Source organism: Myotis yumanensis, unplaced genomic scaffold, assembly GCF_028538775.1.
Source record: "Myotis yumanensis isolate MYYU_CA2020_CCGP unplaced genomic scaffold, mMyoYum1.0.hap1 SCAF_7, whole genome shotgun sequence".
NCBI lineage: Eukaryota > Metazoa > Chordata > Mammalia > Chiroptera > Vespertilionidae > Myotis > Myotis yumanensis.
In genome coordinates this window covers 63,012,589-63,038,872 of record NW_027223758.1, presented here as the reverse complement: position 1 = coordinate 63,038,872, position 26,284 = coordinate 63,012,589, and the positions used below count along the sequence as shown (strand labels likewise).

General features: G+C 41.4%; 1 protein-coding gene across 3 annotated transcripts in view; it reads left to right on the top strand.

Moving 5' to 3' along the window:
- PIEZO2 (piezo type mechanosensitive ion channel component 2) overlaps positions 1-26,284 on the top strand; it is a 328,473-nt gene that overhangs the window by 151,590 nt on the left and 150,599 nt on the right. For all 3 annotated transcript variants that reach the window (XM_070420673.1, XM_070420674.1, XM_070420672.1), the window contains exon 4: positions 13,022-13,064. In XM_070420673.1, the coding sequence (XP_070276774.1) occupies positions 13,022-13,064 (43 nt within the window). The remainder of the gene's footprint in view (positions 1-13,021; positions 13,065-26,284) is intronic.

The window sequence follows — 26,284 nt, the reverse complement described above, 5'->3', positions numbered from 1 at the left end:
GTCACCATCAGCTAGCAGTACACTGGGAAATTTGTAACAATCAGCTGTTCAAGGAAAACCACCTGGTTTGTGGTGTTACCAATTTCCATAGTATAATCACCACAGGTGATTGCAAGCTATGGACATGGTGCTACTGGTCCAGGAGTTGGCAAGAGGTCCTGAGCAGGTGCCAGCTGCCTCTGGCAACCCCTAGTCCCCAGGCTGGGGTCAGCTGAAAATGCCCCTGAGGGTCAAACCCTGACCTTCTGTATCTCACTCAGGCTGACACTGGAAGACACTTGTTTCCTGTACCTTTTAAAGTTAGTTAGTTCCCTAAGTTGAAGAGGGTGTGCCAATTACAATGTGTGAACGGTAACATAAGAATCAAACCTCAGATTGCATTCATCCTCCTCCTTGAATATTGCTCAAAAACCCCCAAACACATGTAAAATTTTCACTTTTTGTAGATATATTTTATTTTAACTTTTTTCTCCCTAATTCAGTCTTCTCTTTATTTTCTTCATAATATGTATATAAGTGTGTTTACATCCTGATTATTTTTACTTCTCTCCCAGTAAATTATAAGAGCCATGTTCACTGCAAATATTCCCACCACCTAAAATATATAAGGGCTTAATAAATATTTGTTAAATAAATAACTTACTTTTAACTGTTTTCATGTAGGCTCTTTAATTAGGAGTCAATTGTGTTTCCAGAACTAGAACAAATAATGTTAAAATTTGTATGGAATCACAAAAGACCCTGGATAGCCAAATCATCTTGAGAAAGAAGAAAAAGTTGCAGGCATCACACTTCCTGATTTCAAATTATACCACCGATCTATAGTAATGAAAACAGTAATGCACCAGCACACAAAAGCCAGACAAATAGATAAATGAAATGGAATAGAGAGCACAGTAATAAACCTACATTGATATGGTCTATTAATCTATAACAAAGGAAGAAAGAATATACAATGGGGAAAAGTATAATTCTCTCCAATAAGTGGTGATAGGAAAGTGAACAGCTACATGCTGGACCACTTTCTTATACCATATACAAAAATAAACTCAAGTGGATTAAATACTTATATGTAAAACCAGAATACTCTTAAAAGAAAACTTTTTGACATTTAAGACATATTTTGGGGGATATTTTTCCTCAGACAAAGACAACAAAAGCAAAAAGAAACCAATTGGATTACATCAAACTAAAAAGTTTTTGCACAGTGAAAAAAACTATCAACAAAACCTGGCAGAAGATATACAGACTAAAACTCAATATCAATAACAGTCCTATTTAAAAAATGGGCAGAGAACCTGAGTAGACATTTTTCCAAAGAAAACATACAGATGGCCAACAGACACATGAAAAGATGCTCAACCTCACTAATCATCAGGGAATGCAAATCAAAACCACAATTAGTTATTACCTCACACCGGTCCCATTGGCTATTACCAAAAAGACAAGACATAAGTTTTGGCGAGGATGTGGAGAAAAGGGAGTCTTTGTACACTGTTAGTAGAAATGCAAATTGGTGAAGCCACTATTAAAAAGAGTATGGAGTTTTCTCAAAAGACAAAATAGAACTGTCATATGATTTGGCATTGCACTTCTGGGTATCTACCTGAAGAAAACAAAAACACTAATTCCAAAAGATATATGCAACTCTCTGTTCATTAGCTACAATAGCCAAGACATGAAAGCCACCTAAGTGTCCATCAATAGATGAATGGATAAAGAAGATAAGGTATATTTATAGAATGGAATATTACTCAGTCATGAAAAGAAGAAAATGTTTCCATTTGCAACAACATGGATAGACCTAAAGAGTATTATGCTAAGTAAAATACCTCAGGTAGAGAAGGACAAATAATGTATTTTCACTTACATGTGGAATCTAAAAAACAAAACAAACAAACAAAACAAGACAGAAATAGACTCATAGATATAGATAACAAATTGATGGTTACCAGAAGAGAGGGGACGGGGAGGACAAAAATTATAAAGGAAATTAAAAGGTATAAACTGCCAGTTATAAAATAAATAGGTCATAGGCATGTAATGTACAGCACAGGTAATATAATCAATAGCATTATAGCTTTGTACCGTGACAGGTGGTTACTAGATTTATCATAGTGATCACTCATAATATATATAAATGCTGAGCAACTATGTTGTACACCTAATACTTTTATAACATTGTATGTCAGCTATACTTGAAAAAGAAATATATGAACCAAATGCCAAAATTTTAAATGTTTGACATACGGTGAGATGATATTTTTCTACATACATTAATGTTTTATAATATATCACAGTTTATACTTTTATTAATTGTATTAAAAATGAAAGACATCAAGTCACCTGGCCCTCCATGTAATCAATATTTCCGTCTTTTGTCTAAACTTTATATTTGATTCATGTTCAGGGAAAACAAGAACTTAGCTGCTATTGCAAGTTTCAACTAAATATGCTTCATGAGTTTTTCATAAAATTTCCAGCTATCAAAATGTCCGCCAGGGTTTTTTTTATTTAATTTTTACAAGTGAACATCACTATTTGGCACATATTTCTGGCAGTGGGAAGTTTGCAGTTAGTGTAAAGAAAGCCACAAACCATATGAAGGACTGTACAGCTGTGTAAGATTCCCAAAGGAACATGAAAGTGAAAACCATCCTCATCCTGCAAAGCACAGCGTCCTCCACGGGGTCCTCGCCAGTGCTCTAAAAATACCGGCAAATAAGAACACCGAAATAGCTCTAATTTCTCCCTTTTCTCAAAAAAAAATATAAGTGCATTTTTACTGGAGAAAATACATTTGCCTGCTGAAAAACACAGGTTTGAGCTGCATGGGTCCACTCATATGCAGATTTCTTCAGTAAGTCCCTGTAGATTTTTCAATCTGCGCTGGAAGTCTGTGAGTGCAAAGGGCCAAATGCATGCATTCTACACCATGTTATATAGGGCACATGAGCGTCCCGGAGGGTCTTGCAACCAATTCCCCATTGGCGCCAAAGGGCAACTTAAGTTTTGGGAGAGTCAAAGGTGTATGTGGATGCGGATTTTCAACTGCTCAGGGATCTGTACTCCTGCCTCCTGTGTTGTTCAAGGGCCAATGGTACCGTTGTTTTCAAGACACCTTGCTGGTCAGCTTTGCACCTCAGCACTCCTTTTCTGTGTGTTGTACCGCTGGGGCTGGCAGCTTAGGAATTCTATTATTTTGGCTTCTGCAAAAATGACAGAATCCCTTACATGCAATTCATGTTCTCATGTGCATTTTTAAGGGACAACCTCATAAACACCATTCTGAATACTTTTATAAGCTTAGTAAGCTCTTTATGAAGGGCTTAAGTTTAAATGGATAAAGTTATTTATGGGTTTCACCTAAATACACATTCTATACCTTTCCTGTAAAATAATTTTAGGAGAGTTTTGGCAAACACATACTAAAAGGAAAAGTATATATTACAACATGGATTAACTGGAACATACCACTAAGTATAACAATGTGCAAATTTAAAAGAGAAATGACTCAAAAGCTTATTTCTCTAAACTTTCATACACACCTTTGTCAAAGCTGTATGTTTGTGTATGTGAGTGTGTGACAATGCATGGAGAGGGGAAATTGGGTTGTGATTGTTCTGCACATTTAAGGTTCTCATACTACCCAGTGTCACCTACATGGAGCATTGTTCATTCAAAATGGTAGTTGAGAGCCTTGTATGAGAGTGGCTTCCAGTTATCTACTGGCTACTTTGTGCCAGACACTGCACAGATAGATGCTCTGAATACGTCTTCATTGTTTTTGTGCGAAGCCACTGTCCATCCTTATTTTAAAGATGCCTTGACGCACTCTTAGACCTAAAGTGAGTGCCCCGATGTCATAATAGACCAGGACAAGTAGCGGAGTAGAGTTTCAAAGCCAAAGTTATTTTGCTGTGAGAGCAGAGTCTGCCCTGCTGAAATTTCAGGCACCTCATTTTTCATTTTGATAGAAAATGAACACCTTGAAGTAGAGGGAAATTAACACCATTGGTGTCATCTACTCAAAATAGCAAACTCGTTTAAGAAAGGATGAAAGCTATGTAACGTGGACACTGAAATGTAAAATTTTACATAAAATGCTATACATCCTATATTTGTAAATTTTATATTTATTAAAATGAAATGTAAAAAACTTATTAGAGAAAATAAATACATATGAATTAAATATTAATTTATGGAGATGGTGTAACATATGAATCAAGAGAGCCAGGCCCTTGATGCCCACATTCGGGGGATTCTCTAACTCGTCTCCTTGTCTCATGCCTTTCTCCTGACGGGCTGTGCAGGAATCGTCAGAACATTGGGTCCCACCCCTGTTCCCCAAAGCTGAACACGACCCAGGTGGTTGCAGACTGTCATTAACCATTAGCACTTTCCAGTGATTTTCCACATAAGCGATTTTCCTGTAGATCTTCATCTCATTAAATTTGTATCTCAAACTATAGCATGAAGTTCACATAACAATGAGCAGGATTAAATCATAAGAACTTCAAGTAAACTAGAGAACTGGTGCATTCAAGAAGTAGGTATTTTGAAAGTCTGACGTCAAGTTTAAGCAGTTTTGGGGGCATGTGTAATAAATCCTTATGAGATTGTGCAGGAAACTCCCATTCATCTGGCTTCCAAACAACTGAAATGATAGTTACCAGAAGTGTCTTCTATAGTCCATGTTTTTTGGGAGACAGGAAACAAATTAGCAAATGGATATTAGAGGTGTGTTGTTTAAAGTAGATTTCAGAGCGTATTATGGAGCCAGTTGATAGGCAGCTGAGAATTCCACACTTTTACAATAAAGATTTATTCTTCATAATGAAGAACATGGCTGTAACCTTATGTATCTTCTAAACTATCTAAGACAGATGGCTTTATTTGTACAACTTTGGTGTTCAAAGAGTATCGTATATGTGGATTGCACAGTGACTGCATTTATCCGAATAGGCGAGCAGCCAGGATGATTCTTCATTCACACATTGCTTACGCTCCTCACTTCCCAGCCCTGTTTAAGGCAGAGCATAAACTGCCCGTCCTCTACTGCAAATATGGGCCACCAGCATTCTCCCTTGTCTGTTTCCTCTACTCGCAGGACCCTCTGCCCCCTCAGAGTCTTTTCCTCTCTTAGCCACTAAGGAATCTTCTATGTCCTTCCTCTCTGTGCCTTCAACCTCTGTTCACCCCCAGCTTCCTTCTCTTTAGTTTATCAAGACTGCCATAGTCTTAACCTGAAGAAGCCACACCATCCTTTGGCCTGGCCTCTTCTACTAGCTCTCACTCTCACCTCTCACCTTTCTTCTCATCCCTCCCCATCTCAATGTGGCCTGGCTTAAAAAGAGAAGCCTGCTCCCCTGTCTGCAATTCCTGCCCTTCTATTTAGTTCTCAACTCACTCATCCTTCACACTATCATTTCTATTCTTCCACTGAAACCTTTCTGGCACACCTTACCATTATTCGCCAAAAGGTCTAAAATCCATGAAGTTTGTTCAGAAAGAGACATCCTATGCAGAAAAGGCACGATGTCCACTCTCTGTTTGGTATGCACTTTGTGTCTATAGACTCGGAGCAATGCAGCGGGAAATGCACTTTTATTTCTTTAAGCCTGGCTTGTTTGTTTGGTTTCCATGGGCAACATATGAATAGAACAATTCAATTGACCTACTTGTGAAAGTTCCTCTGAGATTTGTGAAAATAGATTGATATTGTGTGTGTGTGTGTGTGTGTCTTTGGGTTTCTCTCTTCCAGTGTGTCTGTAGCTATTTTATTGATAAGTTGGTAAAAAAACAAAAACAAAAACAAAAACCCACACCAGATTGCCAATCAGACCCAATCTTAAATCATAAATTTTATGATCAATTATTTTTTAAAATATATTATTTGGTGAGGAAATTAATTATTTAGAATTTACATTTCATTTTAGAGTAATTTAAAAGTAGTTTTTCAAAAGAAAATTTCTTAAATGTTGAAGCATCCTTCATTCATACGGTATTGTATGTTTGTAAATAGGCTTGCTTAAAATTTGTGAATAGGCTTGTCCTACTCACTACAACAAGTGAATTGTGGTAAGTATTTTTTCAGACTGACCCTCATCAACTGAGATGATATCATAAAACATGCATTATGCTCATTCAAGATCTCCTGGAGTTGAGATATTTGGTTATTAAAGAATTCATGAGGATTAAAGAAACAAATATAATATTTGTTCCCACCTATTGTGGCAACAAACATGTAAATCAAAAACCGAAAAGCTAAATGATAAAATGTTCTACACATTGTATGTGTAATAGCAAAAATGTAGATATAATTTATATATAAATTACGATGGACTTGCATTTGTTAAATTATGGAGCACTGTATGGGCATTACAATAATTACATGCCTATATTTGTTGACATGGAAACAATTACATTATATATCATTAAGTAATCAATGTAGGTTTCAAAATAGGATGACCACTATTTTATATGTGCAGGCAGGAATGTGAGAGTCTTAGTGTGTTTGGGAGGGTATTTATGCCAAAAAATTTTAAAAATGTAAGTATAGCCCTGGCTGGTTTGGCTCAGTGGATAAGAGTGTCGACCTGTGGACGGAAGGGTCCCAAGTTTGACTCTGGTCAGAGGGCACATGCCCAGGTTGCAGGCTCGATCGCCAGTGAGGGACATGTAGGAGGCAGCCGATCAGCGATTCTCTCATCATTGATGTTTCTATCACTCTGTCCTTCTCCCATCCTCTCTGGAATCAATAAAAATACATTTTAAAAATGTAAGTATATTTATGTTTTGTAATGATTATATTATTTTACAAATAAGGAAAAATGAGGTGATCACCCTTAGATGATGAAAAATTAGTACACATGAAAAGAACTGACAAAGTATAAATGGGGATGAAAACCAAAGTATGCAACTTAATGTGCCACATACACAAAGGATTGTCATCCAGATCCTAAAGATCAGAGCAGAAGACAATGGGCATTACAAAACAAGAGTATTAAGTAAAGGTGAACATGATGTTTAAAAAATATATAGATAGATCATTTAATATGTACATTGTTAATTAAGAGATGGTGAAGAATGAATTTTTTTCCTTACTGCTCTCTTTTACAATTACCTTTAACCCATTAATGACAAATCTCATCTGGGAATTAAGACTCAGAAAAATTTACAGATCTCACAATTTAACCCAAAATGATGAAATTGTTCGTTAGCTGGGAAATTTGCTTTACTTGGGCACATATCATCTATTAGAGCAGTCATTTATGGAGTTTAAAAGATTTCAGCTATAACTCAACAGAAGTGCATCTTAATATTTGCAAAGTAAAATGTCACTATTGGTTGATTTTTTTCTCTTAAAAATTTCACATTATGTTCAACATTCAATGCCTGGTAAAATCTTGACTCTGATTGGATATGAAAATGTTTTCCTTTTAAGAGTTAAAAATAATGTAAATAAAGCTTCCACCAGAAAACTTGTAAGTGGCATAATTCCTGATATTTGAGTGTTTCATCACCAATTTCTGTGCCAGGTTGCGTGTTTAACTGCTTGGCAGCCCCTACAATATATGAAAATACTTTTATTTTTTATAGGAATTTGCTGGCAAAAACCTACTAATTCCATGAATTATTAGTCCTTTTCTTCTAATTATTTTGAAGAAAAAACACACACCCAGATGTGCAGATCCAAGTTCCAGTGGCCCTCAACGTCTAAGACAGACTTGGTGTAAAAGTGTTCAATTAAAAGAAAATCTATGCCTCATCTGACCAGTTTTCCCACTGCGAACCCAGAGTAAAAATCGTTACCTTTTTTGTGTAATAGAATTTGAGCAACAAGTTGATTGAAAGAATTATTGATAAAAGTAATCAATAAAGGAAACATGATAATAAAGCGAGCAAGCAATTTATAACATAAAGAGAAAGTTTTGCATTTTCAATAACATTTATGAATAAAAATAAAATTATAAGTGGAAAGGGACTTGTTGAAAACCACTTAAGTTTACATTAAAGAAAGAGAAAGACACAAGAGTGACTTGTCTAAGGAAATACAGATGACCAGAGGCAGAGCTGATAGCACACAGATGCCTGTTGGCAAAGCCTTGTAATTTTATTTTTTTTCCACCCAAGGATATATTTATTGATTTTAGAGACAGAGGAAGGGAGAGAGAGAGAGAGAGAGAGAGAGAGAGAGAGAGAGAGCGAGCCCGTGCAATATGAAAGAGAAACAAGGATCGGCTGCCTCCTGTACACGCCCCCACCTGGGATCAAACCCGCAACCTTTCTGGTGTAAGCAATGCTCCAACCAACTGAGCCACCGGGCCAGGGCCAAAGCCCTGTAATTTTAAACCACTACTACAGAAAAAGTAGAACAAGGAAACATAATCAGCCCTGTCTGGTCATCTGCAGGTTACATATTGGTGCATGGCCTTCCTCAGCCTATGGGTGTTTGTACAGTTGAGCTCCTGCTGGGCGTGCTGAGTGTTAAACAAAATTAACACAGGAGACTCATAGGTCCTAGATAAAAGGAAGGTGGTGGAAGAAGACGTTTGATGACAGATAACTTCTCCTATAGGCACCCCCATATTTCAAAATTAATAATCAGACATAAAAATTCTTTGAAATTCAAAAAACAACTTTTTTAATTCCATGTTGTAGCCAGATTGGGGCAAGAGACAAATGTTAGGAAGGAGAATAAGAAAAGGAAAATGAAGAAGGAAGAAAGGTCAACAATACCGGCCCCCAACATATGACAGAACAAGGAGTAAAGAAGTCAAGAGCATTGGCTCTGGCGTCCTGACTCTCTACCCGGAGTTTTCCCACCTGCAAAGGGCACATGATAATAGTCCTGACTTTATGGAGCATTTGGAAGGACTATATTAGCGAATAGACAGGAAGTTAGCATGAACTGCAAGCTGTTTTTATTGTCATGTCAATTTGGGGGAGAATGTTCACTCTCTTGATATAAAATATGGTTAAAATCGTCTAGGATTTATTTAAAATATTTCTATTCCCACCTAAAATATGGATGTTCAATGCGTTGTTAAAATCTTATTTTTATTATAAAAATCTTTGTTCATATTTAGTGTTCTTTGAGATACAAATGTCAGGCTTAAAGGTAGACATGAGACTAAACTAAACATGCAGATTATTTTCCCTGCCTCATAACTGGAGTGACAGGAAAGGCGAGAGCATCAGGGGCACCTGGACCAGACAGGGATGCCATCAGGAGCCCCTCCTCTCTCTCCAGGCTACCTCTGCTCAGGGGTCCCCTCTTTCCTCTTACACAGCTTTCTCCATGTGGCAGAAACAGGGCCACTATGTGAATATCCTCAGGCCTGGGCGCTCGTGATCCTGGCTCTCTGGTAGGCGAGCAGAGAGAGCTTTCTGGGAGTTAGGTCATCCGGCTGGGAAAGGGTCCATCCTGGCCTGAACTAGCCTATCATGTGCCCTTCCTGATCTCTGTGGCCTGGGAGATAGGGTGCTGTGAGGAGTGGCCAGCCTGCCCTGCCTCTGTAGCCGGTGAAGGAGAGGTAATATGATCAGGAGCTCCCGCAGAAGCTCCTGGGCCTGGGGAAAGTAGTTCCCAAAGAAAGGAAGTTTCCATCCATAACTTCTTTCTGTGATGGGAAGAAGGGGGCATGGAGCTGACAGAAGCTGATAGGTAGATGGGATGCAGGAGGGAGGGAGCGGGTAGGGAGAGCGTGAGAACGGACAGGTGGAGCTTTGCTCATTTTGTGAAGGGGCAGATGTTGATGCCTCGAGGAAGGAGTGCCCTACACTTTGGCGTGGCAGTTCCTCTGGGAGTCCTGGGACTGTCAGTGCAAAGGGGTAGTTTGTCACCTGGTACACACAGGGGATAGATCCTGGAACTTGCTCCCTAGACTGCATGACATTCAGTCCATGGCTTGTTTCCAGCCTCTGGTCTTTGGGATCCACCACAAAGATTTTGGTTCTGTTTGGGGGATGGCTGTGCTATGAAGGGCAATTTTAAAAGATGAAGACTCACAGTCATTTCTAACTACATCTAAGACGCAAAGAGAAAAATCCCTCTTATGGATCGTATCCATCTCTCTATGTTATATCTTTTCCTTTTTGTCGTTGTTGCTGTTGTTTGATTTTTCCTGAAGAGTGTCATGTGCTTTAGACTTCTCCGTATTCTAAATCTCATTTAAAAAGTGTTAAATCAAGAAAGTCTGCCAGCTCCCTCCCTTGGTTTTCTCTCCATGTTGGACTGCTCTGGCAAAGGAGAGTAATATTACCTTACCATGTAAAACATGGCTAATGGCTTTAAAAGAATTCCCCAGCAACTGAATAATGGGCTGCCAAAAATATTCTTGGTGCCAAAGGATCTGAATATGTCTGTACCGTTTATTGTACATTTCTCCTTTCATCATGACTAAGTGCTCACAAAAGACATAAAGACTTAACCCTCTAGGGTATGTGCCATTTGAGGGCAGAAACCATATTTTAATATATTCAGTTTGGTACCGAACATATTGCGATGCTTACCAGATTATTAATAGCAAGCAATGATGGATGCCTGTGGTACATAGGATGCTCAAATTATCAATTAAATTGATTTCTAGTGACTAGAATGAAGTTGTTTCGTTGTCTGTATTATGCTTGGTTGGGTGCCTTAATGTTTATTCTAAGGATTTCTGGAAGTCTTGCACCAAATAATTATAACTTGTTCTGCCTGCATGAATAAGTTTACGTTTCTCGGCAATAAGATAGAACCTATTTCTTAATTAAAGCTTCAGGATCTAAAAGTCTGATAGTGCAATATAGCAAAGTCATTTACTTTTGTTTTATTTTGATAATAAATCTAGTCTATTAAAAAGAGGTTTTCTTAAAAATTGTGCTTAAAATTAATTTAGGAATATACTGAAGAAAATCTAGGAATATGCAAATGTAGAAAAATTTAAAAGGTGCTTTGTTTCTCACTGAAAGTAAGAAACGTCAAGAAAAGTAGCATCTAAGCCCACTCCCCTCCCACCCGCACCCCACCTTCTCCTGGAGCCTTCCCACTTGGTCTGTGCTCAGAATGTCTGGTTCTCGCTTGGCAGGAGACTCAATCTCTCCTGCTTCTTAATTTGGGCCAGGCAGTTGCCAGCTGCCCTGGAATACAATGTGGTTTCTGAGTCAGGTATGTATTCTTCGCCAGTCTCTTAATTGCTAGGCTCTTAGGGGACTAGAGTCATCGTCTTCAAAGAAATCCTGAAATAGAGATTCTTAATTGTTTTGCATGTGACTCACAGGATAGATAACATTCAGACGGGGTACACTCACCTGGGCTCAGAGCCATCGGAAAATCTTGAGTTGATTAACTAAAATTCCATATCATTTACTCCTGTTCAGCAAAGTGTATTGGAATTCAGTTAGATAAGAGTGACTTGATCCAAGAAGGTAAACCCACATCTGCTTTAAATTTGTGTGTGTGTGTTTGTCTAATTCCTATCTGATATTTAGTCCTTTATTATTTATGAATAATTATCTAAAATGCTCTATCATAGCCAAGGAGTATGGGGAAGCAGCATGTTTGTGCTCTCTTGGGACTGGTTGAGTCCTCAAAAAGGAAACTACTACTGCATAATCTCCCATCTTTCCAGAAAGTCTGCCTCATGTTTAGGAGATACTGAGTGGCCACCTGATGCTAAAGCCTGTGAGGCGGAGTTCTCAAGAAACACATATAAGCACCTAGTTCATTGTAACTTTAGGAAAAGAAGCAGGGTAGCTTTTCAGCTGCCCCTGGAGACCAGTGCTGAATCTACCACTTCCTGTTTGCAGAACTAAATTGTACAGAAAGGCAGTAATTATCTGCTGTGATTATCAAGCAACTAGTACAAAGCACAACATATAAATTTAGGGATACATGGGTGTTTACTTGAAATAGTAACTGAAATTAAAATATTTTTGCAACTGACTGGACATCATGAAAATGTAAAACTATGAGTTAAGCACAAACCCTTAATTTTTATATAAAAACATTTTTTATACTCAGCTGTGTTTTATGGAGTTGGATATACTACTCTTCAAATCATGCCACTTAAAATAGCATTTATGCATTCAGGATATTTCTGGTTAAAATATTTAGCTTAAAACATTAAATGTTAATCCTGTGTTTCAACCCTAGTGAGACAGAGGCATGGGGCATAATGAGTTGGAAATTCAGAGTATTATTTGGGGAAGAAAAAGTTTTACTCTACCCTTTTAGGTCCCCTGGCTGGTCTAATGAGCATAATATAAATTAACAGGAGAAAAATCAATTTAATTTAATAAAAATGGGCATTCCAAAGTATGAGGCTCCCAGATAGTCAGGCAATTGGTATAGGCATGAGAGTTCACAGGGTAGAAGGCCATTCATGGGGGGCAGGGAAGAGAAAATGTCAGTTCAACAAATGCAGAGAACTCTTTCTGATGTGCTCTTTGGTATAGCTCTTTTTCTGGGATAGGCACCTGTATCTAAACTACTTTAGTCAGTTAAGGGGGAGGTAAAAAGAAAAACTTCCTATAATCTCTGTTTCTTACAAATAATTAGCCTAAAACAATCCTCATGATAAAGAGATACATTTTGGGGTGGAAAATTTTGCTCCCCTACAGTGTCCTCTAGCTTTCAACATGCTACACAAAAGTAAAAGTTGAATTTTAGAGAGTACGGGTTACAATAAACTGTTTAATTATTTTAGTCAGGAGAGTTTTGCTCATATTATTCTGAACCAAATGCAGATGTTTAGAGAATGAGTTAGTGGGCTATTGCCTTACCACAGGTAAGTGAGGTACAGATTTGTCCCATTAACTCCGGATGTAGAATGTTCTCTAAAAGGCCATTTGGGGACTAGAAGAAAGCAGTGATGCATCCTAGGGGAAACAAAGTCTCCACTTAAATTTAAAACAAATTTTAAATTTTAAAACAAATGCCTAGCAGAGTGTGCAAAACAAACAAACAAAACCACAGGACAAAGGTATCAGAATACTTGATGTGCACTACTTATGTTCCTTTCTTCTCTTGCAGGCTCAACGTGGGAAAAGACATTTCGGCAGATTGGCTTTGAAAGGTAAGCAGGGTTTAGCTTGTCTCCACTTTTAGCGTACTCATGTCCTATTTTATTCTAAGTCCTTTATGGGTTCTAAATCAATGGTATTGCTACCACTACTTCGGTAAGTGAGTAAGTTTGTGCCATTGAGTTAAGTCATCATTTTGCTCCTTGAGACTTGATTTCTTTGTAAAGAATTCCGAACACCCACACATGGAGATTGTGGTGTGGCGGCCTGGTTTATTTCTGATGTAATATCAAAAGAGTTTTCTTCCTGGCTTCCCAAGGTCCTATGCTGTCTGTGCTGCCATGGAAAAAGTACAACCGTGTCTTCAACAAGGCCAAGGCCAGTGCCCAGAGTTTCTGCTTCATAGTCCTTCAGAGCCTGCACAATCTGCCAAGGGCCCCACTGGCCACTAGAGCCGCATGGTCGGTGCCCCTGGGCTGGAGAACATATGATATGGTCCAAAGGGTGAGAGTGCAGATCCCTGAGCAAGGGAGAAATGAGCTTCTTTTTCGCCTGGAATTATGTACTCTCAGGCTTGGGAGGAACCAGAAGCTTTTTCAAAATAACAAATCAGCTTCCCAAACTGTATGTGTTGTTGAGGGTGAGGGGTGAGGCCAGGGAGGGGAGGCAGCTTACATTGGCTCCGCCCCCCCCAGCCAATGATTTTTTTTCCAAGTTAGACTGACAGGCCTGTATGCTTAAGTACCGCCCGCTTGTGATATGGCTTAGGTCCTTATTTCCCGCTGCCTAGTTTCAATGACTAAGATTTTTACACGGAACCACGCTGAATTCTTGAATTATAGATCTCTTCTGTTTTGTGTTTGTTTCATTTGTCCTATATCTCTGAGGACAGTCCCAAATCTCAAGTTTTATTGGCTGTTCTCATAGTATGAATATTTTAAATAAATCCAGACAGTATAAACTCCATATTATAGTACCTCCCTAAAATGTGTATGTTTCCTAAAATAGATGTACAAGTGAAAATATTACTAAGGAATCTATTAAGGGATATGCTTTGTTTTTAAACTGCCATCTCAGTTTGGTGAGCATCGTGATTTTTAGATATTATGTTAAAATGTCATCCTGTGACTTTCCCTGTTGCTCCATGTTTTCTCATTCAAGGGCAGAGAGTATTCTCTGCGTTGCATCAACTCTCTTAAAATACAGAGCAGATACTGATCTGTGGGGTTATTGTGCAATTATTGTTGCAAAGACTGTATTAAGCAGGGCTGTCAAGTATGGCTCTGCTGTTTTTCTTCTCAAGTTTAACCTCTTCTTTATCTTAAAGGGAATTTCAATTGTATCTTAAATGAAGCTCTCTGGTTCTTTAGAGCCGTTGTAAGAGACATTGATCCTTTCCTCGCTATGCCCTTTGAAGTTTGCTAGCAGATTATTTTAAAGTGGTCACATCTAAAGGAAATGCAGTGACTGAGTCAGCTAAAGCTTCAACACTTTCTGCAAGGGTAAGAAAGCAAAGATGTCCTCTGTTGTACATTTTGTAACTGAAAGGAAGAACTAGGAATCTGTCCTCCCCGTCTCCTTGCGGTAATGCTTGCCATGAGATGACGGTGTTTAGCCCTTCGCTTCCTGGAAACTTTGTGATGATATGCATTGCTTCAGAATAAACACACATTGTCACAATTTATATGGCTGAATTCATGACAGTAGGTTATGTTCACCTTGAAGAAAATCATCCTAGTCCCCAGTGGGGTATAGCAGGAATTTACAGAGGAAGGATATAAATTCCTATATCTTCGTGGTTGCCACTTCTAACATACCCACCCGCTCTTGGCGCTCCAATGTTGATATCTACACAACACAAGAAGACTCAGTTGTATGCTGTTAGTTTATTATAGAGAAAAATATCTGTGTCTAACCTATTTTCATTTCAATTAGAAAGCTTCACTTTCTGTGCAGATTTTCTAAGCTTACAAGTATAAATATTTCCAAATCATATTCATTAATCTTGGTTAAGGCAATGCAGGTGGGCATTGCTTTGTAAATTCATCAATACTCAGTATGTTCTGAACAAGTGTGTCTACTAGGGAATGGCCCAATTTTCAGTGCTTTTTTTTTTTTTTTCTTCTCACTTGTGCGAAATCTGATGAGGAGACTGAACAATTCTGCAGAGCAGCCTCCACATGGTGTGTCAGTGTTTGGCTTCAGTCTCTCTCACTTCTCTCTCCACATGCTGCTTCTGAGTTTGCCTGAGGGTGGGAGGAGAGGTGGGAGAATTGCACGCTGATTCTTAAGTGTTTCCACCCTGCAGTGGCAGCTAATTCCTGGGAGAGGTGTTGCTCTGCTGTGCTTGCAGGAAGGGCCAGGAAGTAGAATATCAGAAAGCTGTAGCAGTATCTATCATATAAGCTTCGCGTAAGGCCTGAATGTGGTTTTCTCTTTCCAAAGCTACACTTTTCATCTGAGACAAAATGTGTCACAAGGACATAGATAGGCTGATGCATAGTCACCTGTGACCAGAAATAAAAGTTTCTGCTTTCTGGGAAATCTTATTGCTGCCCAGTTAAAAATAACAATCTTTCACTGATCTCTCATCCATTTGTAGTTAAAAAGCAATGAAGTTATTCCTAATAAATCTATATAATCAGCACAGTACCTCAGATTACATCACTGTTAACAATATTGTACATGATTCTATTTGATACTCTACTTGGATTGTGGAATGAAATATCTTGCCCCTTCAAAGAATATGTTAAAATAGAAATCACCCTGAAAACAGCCTTCTCTGGGGAAACACAAATACTCCTAGGATCCTCCCCACCGCCCCCTTGTGTAGACGTCATTCTAAAGGCAAGGTCTTGTCTTTAGGGGGCTGAGAAGCTTCCCACAGCCTGTCTGTTGGGCTTGTCTCCCTGCATCCATTTTGTGGGGAGCTGCCACCCATGCTTCAACCTTTAGACATGATTGCTTTTGTGGAAACTTTCCTGATGACTTACTTCTAGGATCCCACCTCTTCTTGTCACATTTTTTTACATTTTTCTGTTCTGGTCCTGGACATATGGTATTGAGACTTTCCTCCTGTGTTTCTACCCCTTTGGGGCATGATGGATGGGGCTGAGCTGATCCCCTGGTGCCCTGACACTGCCTGGCATGTGCTAGCTAATCAGACGTTTGGTGGGTGCCTGACTGAGTCCTTGATGGGACGCATACACAAATATGGTTGGAGTGTGCTTGTGAAAGAGGGGGCCTCTGAGGAAGGCAAGAGCCCAGGGCCACCATCTTTTCATCATCACGTTGCAGCCGCTGGTGGGAGGATGGGCTGCTGTAGCCAGAGCTGGCTTATCCTTGACAGTGTAGGGAGGAAGACACAACTCTACTCTGTCAGTGGGAACAATTGTTTAATTCAATGACCCTCATGTCAACAATAGAGTCTTCCTGAATCTCTCTTCTCAAACTCCTGATTCTAATGTTCTGAGTTTGACACCAGCTACTCTCTATGACAGGATCCCTGTGGGATCAAGAACCTGGTGAGGAGTTCTAGACCGGAATCAAACCTGAGACCCTTTGTCCCACAGGCTGATGCTCTATTCTTTTCCATGTGAACAACTTTAAACCTACTTTTGCCCCACCCTATATATTGGACCGATGCTTCTGAGGGCATCTTTCGACCTCTAGTGCCAGTCCAAGGATTGGCAAATAATAGGCATTTAATAAATGCTTGATAAATAAATGGCATTTTAAATAAATATTACTGTTATTTATCTGTTGGCCCAGCTCCTACTTTCATTGAATATGCTCTTTTTTTGGATAAATTTTAGTTTCTATTGGCCTTTTCATTTGGAGGATGAACAGATTCCTTGGGTAATTTAAGGCCAATTATTACATAACTAGAAGCCCATTGCATGAAGATTCGAGCAATAGGCCATCCTTCCCCTGGCTGCCCGCACCCGGGACCCAGGCCTTTGGTCCGGCCACAGCGGAGAAGCCAAGCCTCTTTAGTCTTCAGTCTTCAGTCTTCACTCCGGCCAGAGCCTTCAGTCTTCCCTCGGTGCCTGCATATGCAAATTAACTGCCATCTTTGTTGGGTTAATTTGCATAGTCACTCTGATTGGCTGGTAGGCATAGCAGAGTGACACCAATTTGCATGTTTCTCTTTTATTAGTGTAGATTGTATATCCTCCAGCTTTTGTTTTTTTGTTTTTTTTTAAAATATACTTTATTGATTTTTTACAGAGAGGAAGGGAGAGAGATAGAGAGTTAGAAACATCGATGAAAGAGAAACATCGATCAGCTGCCTCCTGCACATCCCCTACTGGGGATGTGCCCGCAACCCAGGTACATGCCCTTGACCGGAATCGAACCTGGGACCTTTCAGTCCGCAGGCCGACGCTCTATCCACTGAGCTAAACTGGTTTCGGCTATCCTCCAGCTTTATGTATAATTCACAACCTGTGTAATTGAAATGCATGCTCTCTTTTTAGGTAATGTTATATAAAGTGTAGAGAAATAATGAGAAAACTAGACTAAACTGTGATATACTTTCCTGTATGAAATCTTATGCCTGATAAATATGATGGTTAAGAGAAACCAATTATGATAGAAACAAAGACATTCATTTCTATAGTTACTGCTATGTTTTTCTGAAGTTTTTAAGTTAAGGTTATGAGTCTGTAGCATAAAAAGGATAATTTGAATATATATTCATTTAGATCAAGACAAGTATGCCTCTCTGAGAAACATACAGAAAGGAAAACATAAAACATTACCACAAATCTCACCTTACTATAATCTTGTGGTTTATGAAGTTAAAGAAAGGAAATCTTAGTTGGGATTTAGCAATGTGTTGTCAGACTTGTAGCTTATAAGTGTACAGTATTTTTGCATGTGGAGGTGCACAGTGTAGGTTTTTTTTTTTTTTCAATGTAGGTTTTTTATTTAATGATTTCCCAAGTTGTTGTGTTGGCTTCCTGAAAGCTGAGCTTCTAAATGCTTTAATTCTTTCAGGCTGCATATGAATATTCCTGGAAAAAGCTACTTTGAGATTATGATACAAAATTTTTGTCACAGTCATTTATATTCAGGAAATGACTAGAGGAAAAGAATGTTTCTGTACTTTTGTGTTTAAAATTAAGCCCAATTTATTTGTTTATTCATTCATTTGAACATTTTCAAACCTCCACCCTGTGCCCACTCCTGGGCTCGATTTGGGTCTTCAAAAAACATGACAGGGGGAAGAAACATGGATTTGTGAAAAATGTTTCACCGCTGGCCTCTCTGCTGAATACTTTGATTATCTGGTTAATTTAATTCTGCCAACATTCCAGAATCCGGGTCTGCTGACTCATGGTGGGCTAGCTAACAGCCTCATACCTCAGTGACTTACAAGACCAAAGGTTCATTTCTTGCTCATATTAAATGGCAGCTGCAAAGGCTGTGGCTTGATGGGGGCTCTTCTCTGAGTGCCTTCTTCATTACGGGTCCAGGTGGAAAGGGAGCCTTTCCTTGGTTTGAGCCTTTCTTGTGGTGGGAAGTTTTGCTGTGGCCAAGGCAGGCCATGGTTCCCAGGTGCTCGACGCGTTTGCTCAGATGGGACACATGCCACTTCCAGTTGCCTAAGCAGGTCACATGGCCAACTCCAAGGCCTACGGGCAGAAAAGCATGCTTCCCTCATGGGGTGCACTGTGAGTCACACGGGAATGGCCAGCGATGTATGCTATTGTTACAGGAAAGGGGAGCATCTAGCTGGAAGAAGGGACGTCATACATCACAGTATACCATCCCCATCTTACAATGACCAAAGCGAAATCAGAGTGCTAAGTATTTTATCCAAAATTGCACAGCTAGTGAATGTCAAAGGCAAGATGTGAACTCAGTTTTATGTGACTGTACCTTCCATTTATTCACAATCCTCCATGTCAACATTTATGATGCTTTATGTCAATAGGCATTTGTTGAACACACATTATTATAAAGATGCTGGAGGCTGGGGGAAGGAGACTGGGAAGACGTGGTCTTGGTCTCATAGGAGATACCAATATCTTAAAATATAACATACTGAGTTCCATGCTACCATTTTCTGAAATTATTTAAAAATATTTCTTGAGCAGCTACTATGTACAAGGTGCCATTATAATGACATATACAGTACAGACCTGGAGGAGAAAAAGGACAGGTCCATGTGCATGTGTGTGGTGGGGTGGGGAGGTGTTGAGATGAGGTATATAACAAAATACCACAGACTGGATGGCTTAAACAACACACATTTATTTCTCACAGTTCTAGAAGCCAGGAAGTCCAAGATCAAAGCACTATTAGACTCATTGTCTCAGTAATTGCTTCTTTGTTGATAGATGACCATTTCCACGGTGTTCTCTCCAGTTCTCTTGGGAGAGCTCTCGGGAGTCCCGTTGAAAAGGCACTAATTCCATCATGAAGGCTCCAAGCTCATGACCTTGTCATTTCCCAAAGGCTTCACCTCCCCGCCTAATACCATTACATTAGGGATTAGGATTTCAATATAATTTTGAGGGGACAAAAACATCAGTCCATAACAAGTGTCCATACTTCCACACCAACAGAAGAAAAGTGAGAAGTTCTTATATCTAAGGCTTTTACCTCTATGTGATATCATGTAATCACTACTCATTAAACTTTTCTCATACAATAAATCAAATTAGCTGTTTTGTTTGATTTTCCAAAATATCTGTGTGTAACTTAAAAAGCTGGAGATTAATATATGTATGTATGTGTGTGTGTGTGACAAAAGTAAGTGATTTATATTTCTTTGGCTGTTGAGAACTATACTCTGGACTTCAGCTTCTAACTTGAAAAGTAATTAGTTTAACCCTTTTTCATTCAAGCACATTTGGTATCATTTAATAAGTGCTTGGTGAAGAGATCTATTTTTCTTCTAGAAAAAAATGATGCAATCTTTCATTAAACTTCTCTTCCTTTCAAAATATGACTGGAGGAAAAGATGTTTTGAATTGTAACCTTCATCTTTTGCTAAGTTGTTTCATTATAACTAATACAAACTGTTTGAGTTAATGAATGATAAAGATCAGGTTAACTCAATGGTTAACTTGGCACCTTGCTCTATACAAAATTAGAGGTAACAGCAGGAATGGTTCAAATTTCATTAGTAACATGACCAAATGAATTGTATAAGATCTTGCTTACTGTCTAGACAGCATGATGAATAATAGACAGGAAATTCATACTGTCTGATGTGGAGGTAAAATTTGGATGTTGAGTCCATAAAATGGTATGTTTTGGAGAATTGTACTAATGATCAGATACTCATAGTGTAAGGTTCAGATTTCTTATTTGTTCTACATCTTACTTACAAGTGTGAAATAAGTTCTTTCAAAGCTCTAACTACTATAGAATAGCTTTGCCACAGCTTAGTTAAACAACTTAGCTAGGGACCAAGACATTATTGCTTGAACAAAGCCACAGTTTCTATTAAGCATATTTTATAGGCACTGTTTGCTTTTTTTCCCATCAGGATCCCTGAAAATGCATCATCCTAGATCAGTGATGGCGAACCTATGACACACGTGTCAGAGGTGACACGCGAACTCATTTTTTTGGTTGATTTTTCTTTGTTAAATGGCATTTAAATATATAAAATAAATATCAAAAATATAAGTCTTTGTTTTACTATGGTTGCAAATATCAAAAGATTTCTATATGTGACACAGCACCAGAGTTAAGTTAGGGTTTTTCAAAATGCTGACACGCTGAGCTCAAAAGATTTGCCATCACTGTCCTAGATGAACAAAGTGAAAACATTTCCTTGCTCCTTTCTTCATTCTCTATCTCTACACAGGCACCCAAACCTGTATAAATTTACAGAGAATGTTTGCAATAGCAATTGGCGTATTGCACCATTTCTATAGCCCAGTAGTTTGATTCACATAGGCAATGTATAAAGAAGATTCAGCAAAGTTAAGTAACTTCCTTACATACTAGATGCCCGGTGCATGAAATCTGTGCATGGGTGCGGTCCCTAGGCCTGGCTGGTGATAGAATCCTGTGCTTCTGGTGTGGAAGGGCAGGTCCCAGCTGACCTCTGGGCCCAAGGCAGCACCTGGGTCTCCGTGTGCCTCCCTCTGCCTGAGTCATTGGGCCCTGCCCAGCTCCCTTAGCACCTGGGAGCTGGGTGGCAGCCCCAACCCCCACTGCTGCCACTGGTTGCCATCTTCAGGGTGATCAGTGGGGCAATCGGGCCCCGCTTGCACCCGCCTTGGCCTGGTGCCGCCCACTCACCTGCTCCACCATCCTGCCATGGTCCCACTCTCCTCGGGGCCCATCGGGACTGGCAGTGCCTCCACTGCCGCCTGCTGCTAGCACAATGTCGCAGACGCCCACCATGTTCCGCACTGCCCCATGGTGGTTAGCACATGTCATAGTGAGAGGTCAAACTCCTGGTTGAGGGGACAGTTTGCATATTAGGCTTTTATTATATAGGACTAGAGGCCCGGTGCACAAAAATTTGTGCACTCGGGGGGGGGGGGGAGGGGCGTCCCCCAGCCCGGCCTGTGCCCTCTCGCAGTCTGGGACCCCTCGGGAGATAAAGACCTGCTGGCTTAGGCCTGCTCCTGGGTGGCAGAGGGCAGGCCCAATCCCTAGGTGCAGCCCCTGGTCGGGCTCAGAGCAGGGCTGATTGGGAAGTTGAGGCGCGGCCCCCTGTCATGCACAGAGCAGGGCAGATTGGGAGGTTGCAATGCCACCCTCAGTCATGCTCAGGGTAGGGCCGATTGGGGGGTTGGGGCTCCATACCCTGCAGGACCAATCAGGGGGTTGGGGCGCTGACCCCTGTCATGAACAGAGCAGGGTCGATCAGAGGGTTGAGGAGCTCCCCTCTGTCACTCACAGAGTAGGGCCAATAGGGGAGATAGGGCACCGCCCCCTGTCATACTCAGGCCAGGGCCAATGGGGAGGTTATGACTCTACCCCATCACACACAGAGCAGGGTGCGTGTAGAGGGCAGGGGGTTGGGGCACCACCCTCTATCATCCACAGAGCAGGGCCGATCAGGGGTTTGGGGTGCCGCCACTCTCACACTCAGAGCAGGGCCGATGGGGAGGTTATGGCTCTACCTTGTCACACACAGAGCAGGGCCTGTGTGTGTGGGGGGGGGGGGGGGGTTGGGGCACCGCACCCTGTCACACACAGAACCGCAGGGCGATCAAGGGGTTTGGGTGCTGCCCCCTGTCATGCGATCCGGTGCCAGGAGGCCTCATGGCTCCACTGATCCCGGTGCTGGGAGGCATATTACCCTTTTACTATATAGGATAGAGGCCTGGGGGCCAGCTGGTTTGCCCTGAAGGGTGTCCTGGATTAGGGTGGGGGTCCCCACTGGGGTGCCTGGCCAGCCTGGATGAGGGGATGATGGCTATTTGCAGCTGGTCACACACCTTTCAGGGTGAGGGTCCCCACTGGGGTGCCTGGCCAGTCTGGGTGAGGGGCTGAGGGCTGCTTTCAGTTTGGCAGTTGACAGAAGCTCCCAACCGCTCCTTTTTTTCTTTTTTTGTTTTTTTAAAATTCTGGGCCAGCTTTATCTCTGGCTCTAGCTCTGAGGCTTCAGCTGCTGAAAGAAGCTATCTTGTTTGTTTGCGTTCTATAATTGAAACAATGTATATCTCCAGCTCTGAGATCCCGGCTGGCTGAAAGCTGGTTTCTGGGGTTTTGTTTAGCTTCTATATTTGTTACATAGTTTCTTAGAGTTGCAGCTCAGAGGCCAGCAAGTCTGGCGGGGAACGTTGGAGTCCGAAGTCACTGGATCAAGCAAGCCTCATGTTCGCTTCCAGCTGCCTGACTGCTGGCCGCCATCTTGGCTGACAGTCAATTTGCATAAGGATATGCTGATTAGCCAATGGGAAGGGTAGCGGTCGTATGCTAATTACCATGTTTCTCTTTTATTAGTGTAGACTAGAGGCCTGGTGCACAAAAATTTGTGCACTGGGGGTGGGGGGTCCCCCAGCCCGGCCTCTGCCCTCTTGCAGTCTGGGACCTCTCAGGAGATAATGTCCTGCTGGCTTAGGCCTGCTTCCGGGTGGCAGAGGGCAGGCCCAATCCCTAGGTGCAGCCCTTGGTCAGGCTCAGAGCAGGGCCGATTGGGGAGTTGGGGTACCGCCTCCTGTCACACTCAAGGCAGGGTCGATGGGGAGGTTGTGGTACCACCCCCTGTCACTCACAGGGTAGGGCCAATAGGGGAGTTGGGGCACCGTCCCCTGTCACACACAGAGCAGGGCGGATCAGGGGGTTGGGGCGCTGCACCCTGTCACACTCAGGGCAGGGCCAATGGGGAGGTTATGGCTCTACCCTGTCACACACAGAGCAAGGCCCGTGGAGGGGGGTTGGGGCGCCACCCTCTATCACCCACAGAGTAGGGCCGATCAGGGGGTTGGGGCGCTGCCACTGTCACACTCGGGGCAGGGCCGATGGAGAGGTTATGGCTCTACCCTGTCACACACAGAGCAGGGCGGATCAGGGGGTTGGTGCACTGCACCCTGTCAAACACAGAGCCACAGGGAAATCAGGGGATTGGGGAGCTCTCCCCTATCAGGCACAGAGCAGGGCTGATCAGGGGGTTGGGGCGCCTTCCCCTGTCATGAACAGAGCAGGGCGGATACGGAGGTTGTGGCCCTGCCCCCTGTCACACACAGAGCCGCAGGGCGATCAGGGAATTTGGGCACTGCCCCCTATCATGCTGATCCCGGTGCTGGGAGCCTCGCTGCTCCGCTGATCCCGGTGCCAGGAGGCATATTACCCTTTTACTATATAGAATAGAGGCCTGGTGCATGGGTGGGGGCTGGCTGGTTTGCCCTGAAGGGTGTCTTGGATCAGGGTGGGGGTCCCCACTGGGGTGCCTGGCCAGTCTGGGTGAGGGGCTGAGGGCTGTTTTCCGGTAGCGAGTGACTGAAGCTTCCAACCGCTCCTTGTTTTCTTTTTTTTTCTTATTCTGGGCCAGCTTTAGCTCTGAGGCCTTGCCGCTGAAAACATCGATACAATGTTGCTAAAGCCCGGCTGAATGAAAGCTGGTTTCTGGTGTTTTGTTTATCTTCTTATTTGCAACATAGTACATAGTTGCTTAGAGTTGCAGCTCAGAGGCCGGCAAGTGAGGCGGGGAACGTTGGAGTCCGCAGCAAGCAAGCCTCATGTTCCCTTCCAGCTGCCTGGCTGCCGGCCGCCATCTTGGCTGACAGTTAATTTGCATATACTCACTGATTAGCCAATGAAAAGGGTAGCGGTTGTACGCTAATTACCATGTTTCTCTTTTATTAGTGTAGATGATTGGGTGGCAGTAAGGTCTTTCTGATTGTAAAGTCTACACCCCTCCTTGTTAATTGCTGCGGACATCGCGAAGGTCTCCATACATCAGGTGCAATCCTGTTGCTAGAGTGGTGACTCTGCATAAATATCATTGATTGTGTTCTCTGTCCCCACTTTCCTGGCTTCAGGTTCTTACATTCCTCATTGCTAAAGGGACCCAGGGAAGCATTGACGGGCAGGAATCCCCAGCTCCATATGCCTGTGTGACCTTCCTCCTGCCCCTCCTCTTGACTCACTCCTGGACCACACTGATTTACACACTCGGGAACTCTTCCCTCCCTCTGAAAGGCTCTCCGCTCTCTTTGCTGCACTGCACACTTCCTACGATCCTTCCTCAGGGTTAGACACACCTGCCTTGGGAATCTCAAAGGGCTTCTGCCTTATTTTACTGCCCTATTCCAGTTTTTCCATATTTATTTTCTACTAGACAGTAAAAATTATTTTTACTAAAACACAGTTATAATGAAATCATTCACTTGTCTACTGAATATTTCTAAGTCTCCAACCTAATATTTAAAACTTTTCCAAATGCAGTCCCCACCCACATATTCAGTCAAGTTAACTCTCAGTCACTCCTTCCTCTGCACACATTTTAAGTTTGCTGAACATGGAAGTCAGTCAGCCACACTTTCTAGCCTCCCTCTCTATCTGGAACATCCATTGTGTCATGCATTATTGTCAAAATCTTGGCATTCATAGGTATTTCCCTTGTATCAGTCCACCCCATTCTGACACCTCTCCATCCTGACTACATATACAATTTCTCTTAGGTAAAACTTTTACCTTTCAGATAGTATTCATAGCAAAACAGAGTACTGTGTTTATGAATGAGGGTTTAACAGGATGTCTTATGCAAAGCAGACACAAAATAACACTTGTTGCACTGAATTTCATAGACAGTGTATAAGCTAGAACTGTATCTACAAAATGTTTCATCTCTGTAACTAAGGACATGCAGAGCTTGCATCAGCCTATAGGAATACCATTCTACAGCAGGGAAAGCTTTAAAGACAGAATCTTTTATGAAGACTGACATTATTTTCTTCCTATGGAAGAGGGAGGGTACTTTAAATACTAAATCATTTTATTGCATAAAAGAGTTGTTGCTCTCATTTCAGAAGGACCATATCAAATAATTACAACTTGTTGGTAACATTGTATTTTTCTTTGACCATAAAAGCACCATTTTAGAAGTCATCCATGTACATTGGAACATGTGTTTACAGTCATTAGAAGTGGAGAAAACTAAATGTAATTCTAGCAGCACACACATTAGTGCTCATTCTGTTGGAGTAAGCAGTGATGTTTAGTATTTTTAGTTTTTCACATGAGGGCCTTAGCACTTGGGAATCAATACTACATCTTTCTATTGCAGCGGTTCTCAACCTGTGGGTCGCGACCCCTGAACATACATCCTGCATATCAGATATTTACATTATGATTCATAACAATAGCAAAATTATAGTTATGAAGTAGCAACGAAAATAATTTTATGGTTGGGGGTCACCACAACATGAGGAACTGTATTAAAGGGTCACGGCATTAGGAAGGTTGAGAACCACTGTAATTGCAATGAATGAGGAGAGTGGCTCATCTTATCCTGAGAGGTTGAGATTTTTTAAAAAATATATTTTATTGATTTTTTTACAGAGAGGAAGGGAGAGGGATAGAGAGTTAGAAACATCGGTGAGAGAGAAACATCGATCAGCTGCCTCCTGCACACTCCCTACTGGGTATGTGCCCGCAACCAAGGTACATGCCCTTGACCGGAATTGAACCTGGGACCCTTCAGTCTGTAGGCCGACGCTCTGTCCACTGAGCCAAACCAGTCAGGGCAAGAGGTTGAGATTTTTTTTTTTTACTGCAGAAGAACATACCAGAGAACCACATAATTTTGGCCCTGTTCCCCCCATTACTCTTGTGGTGCAGTAGAGGG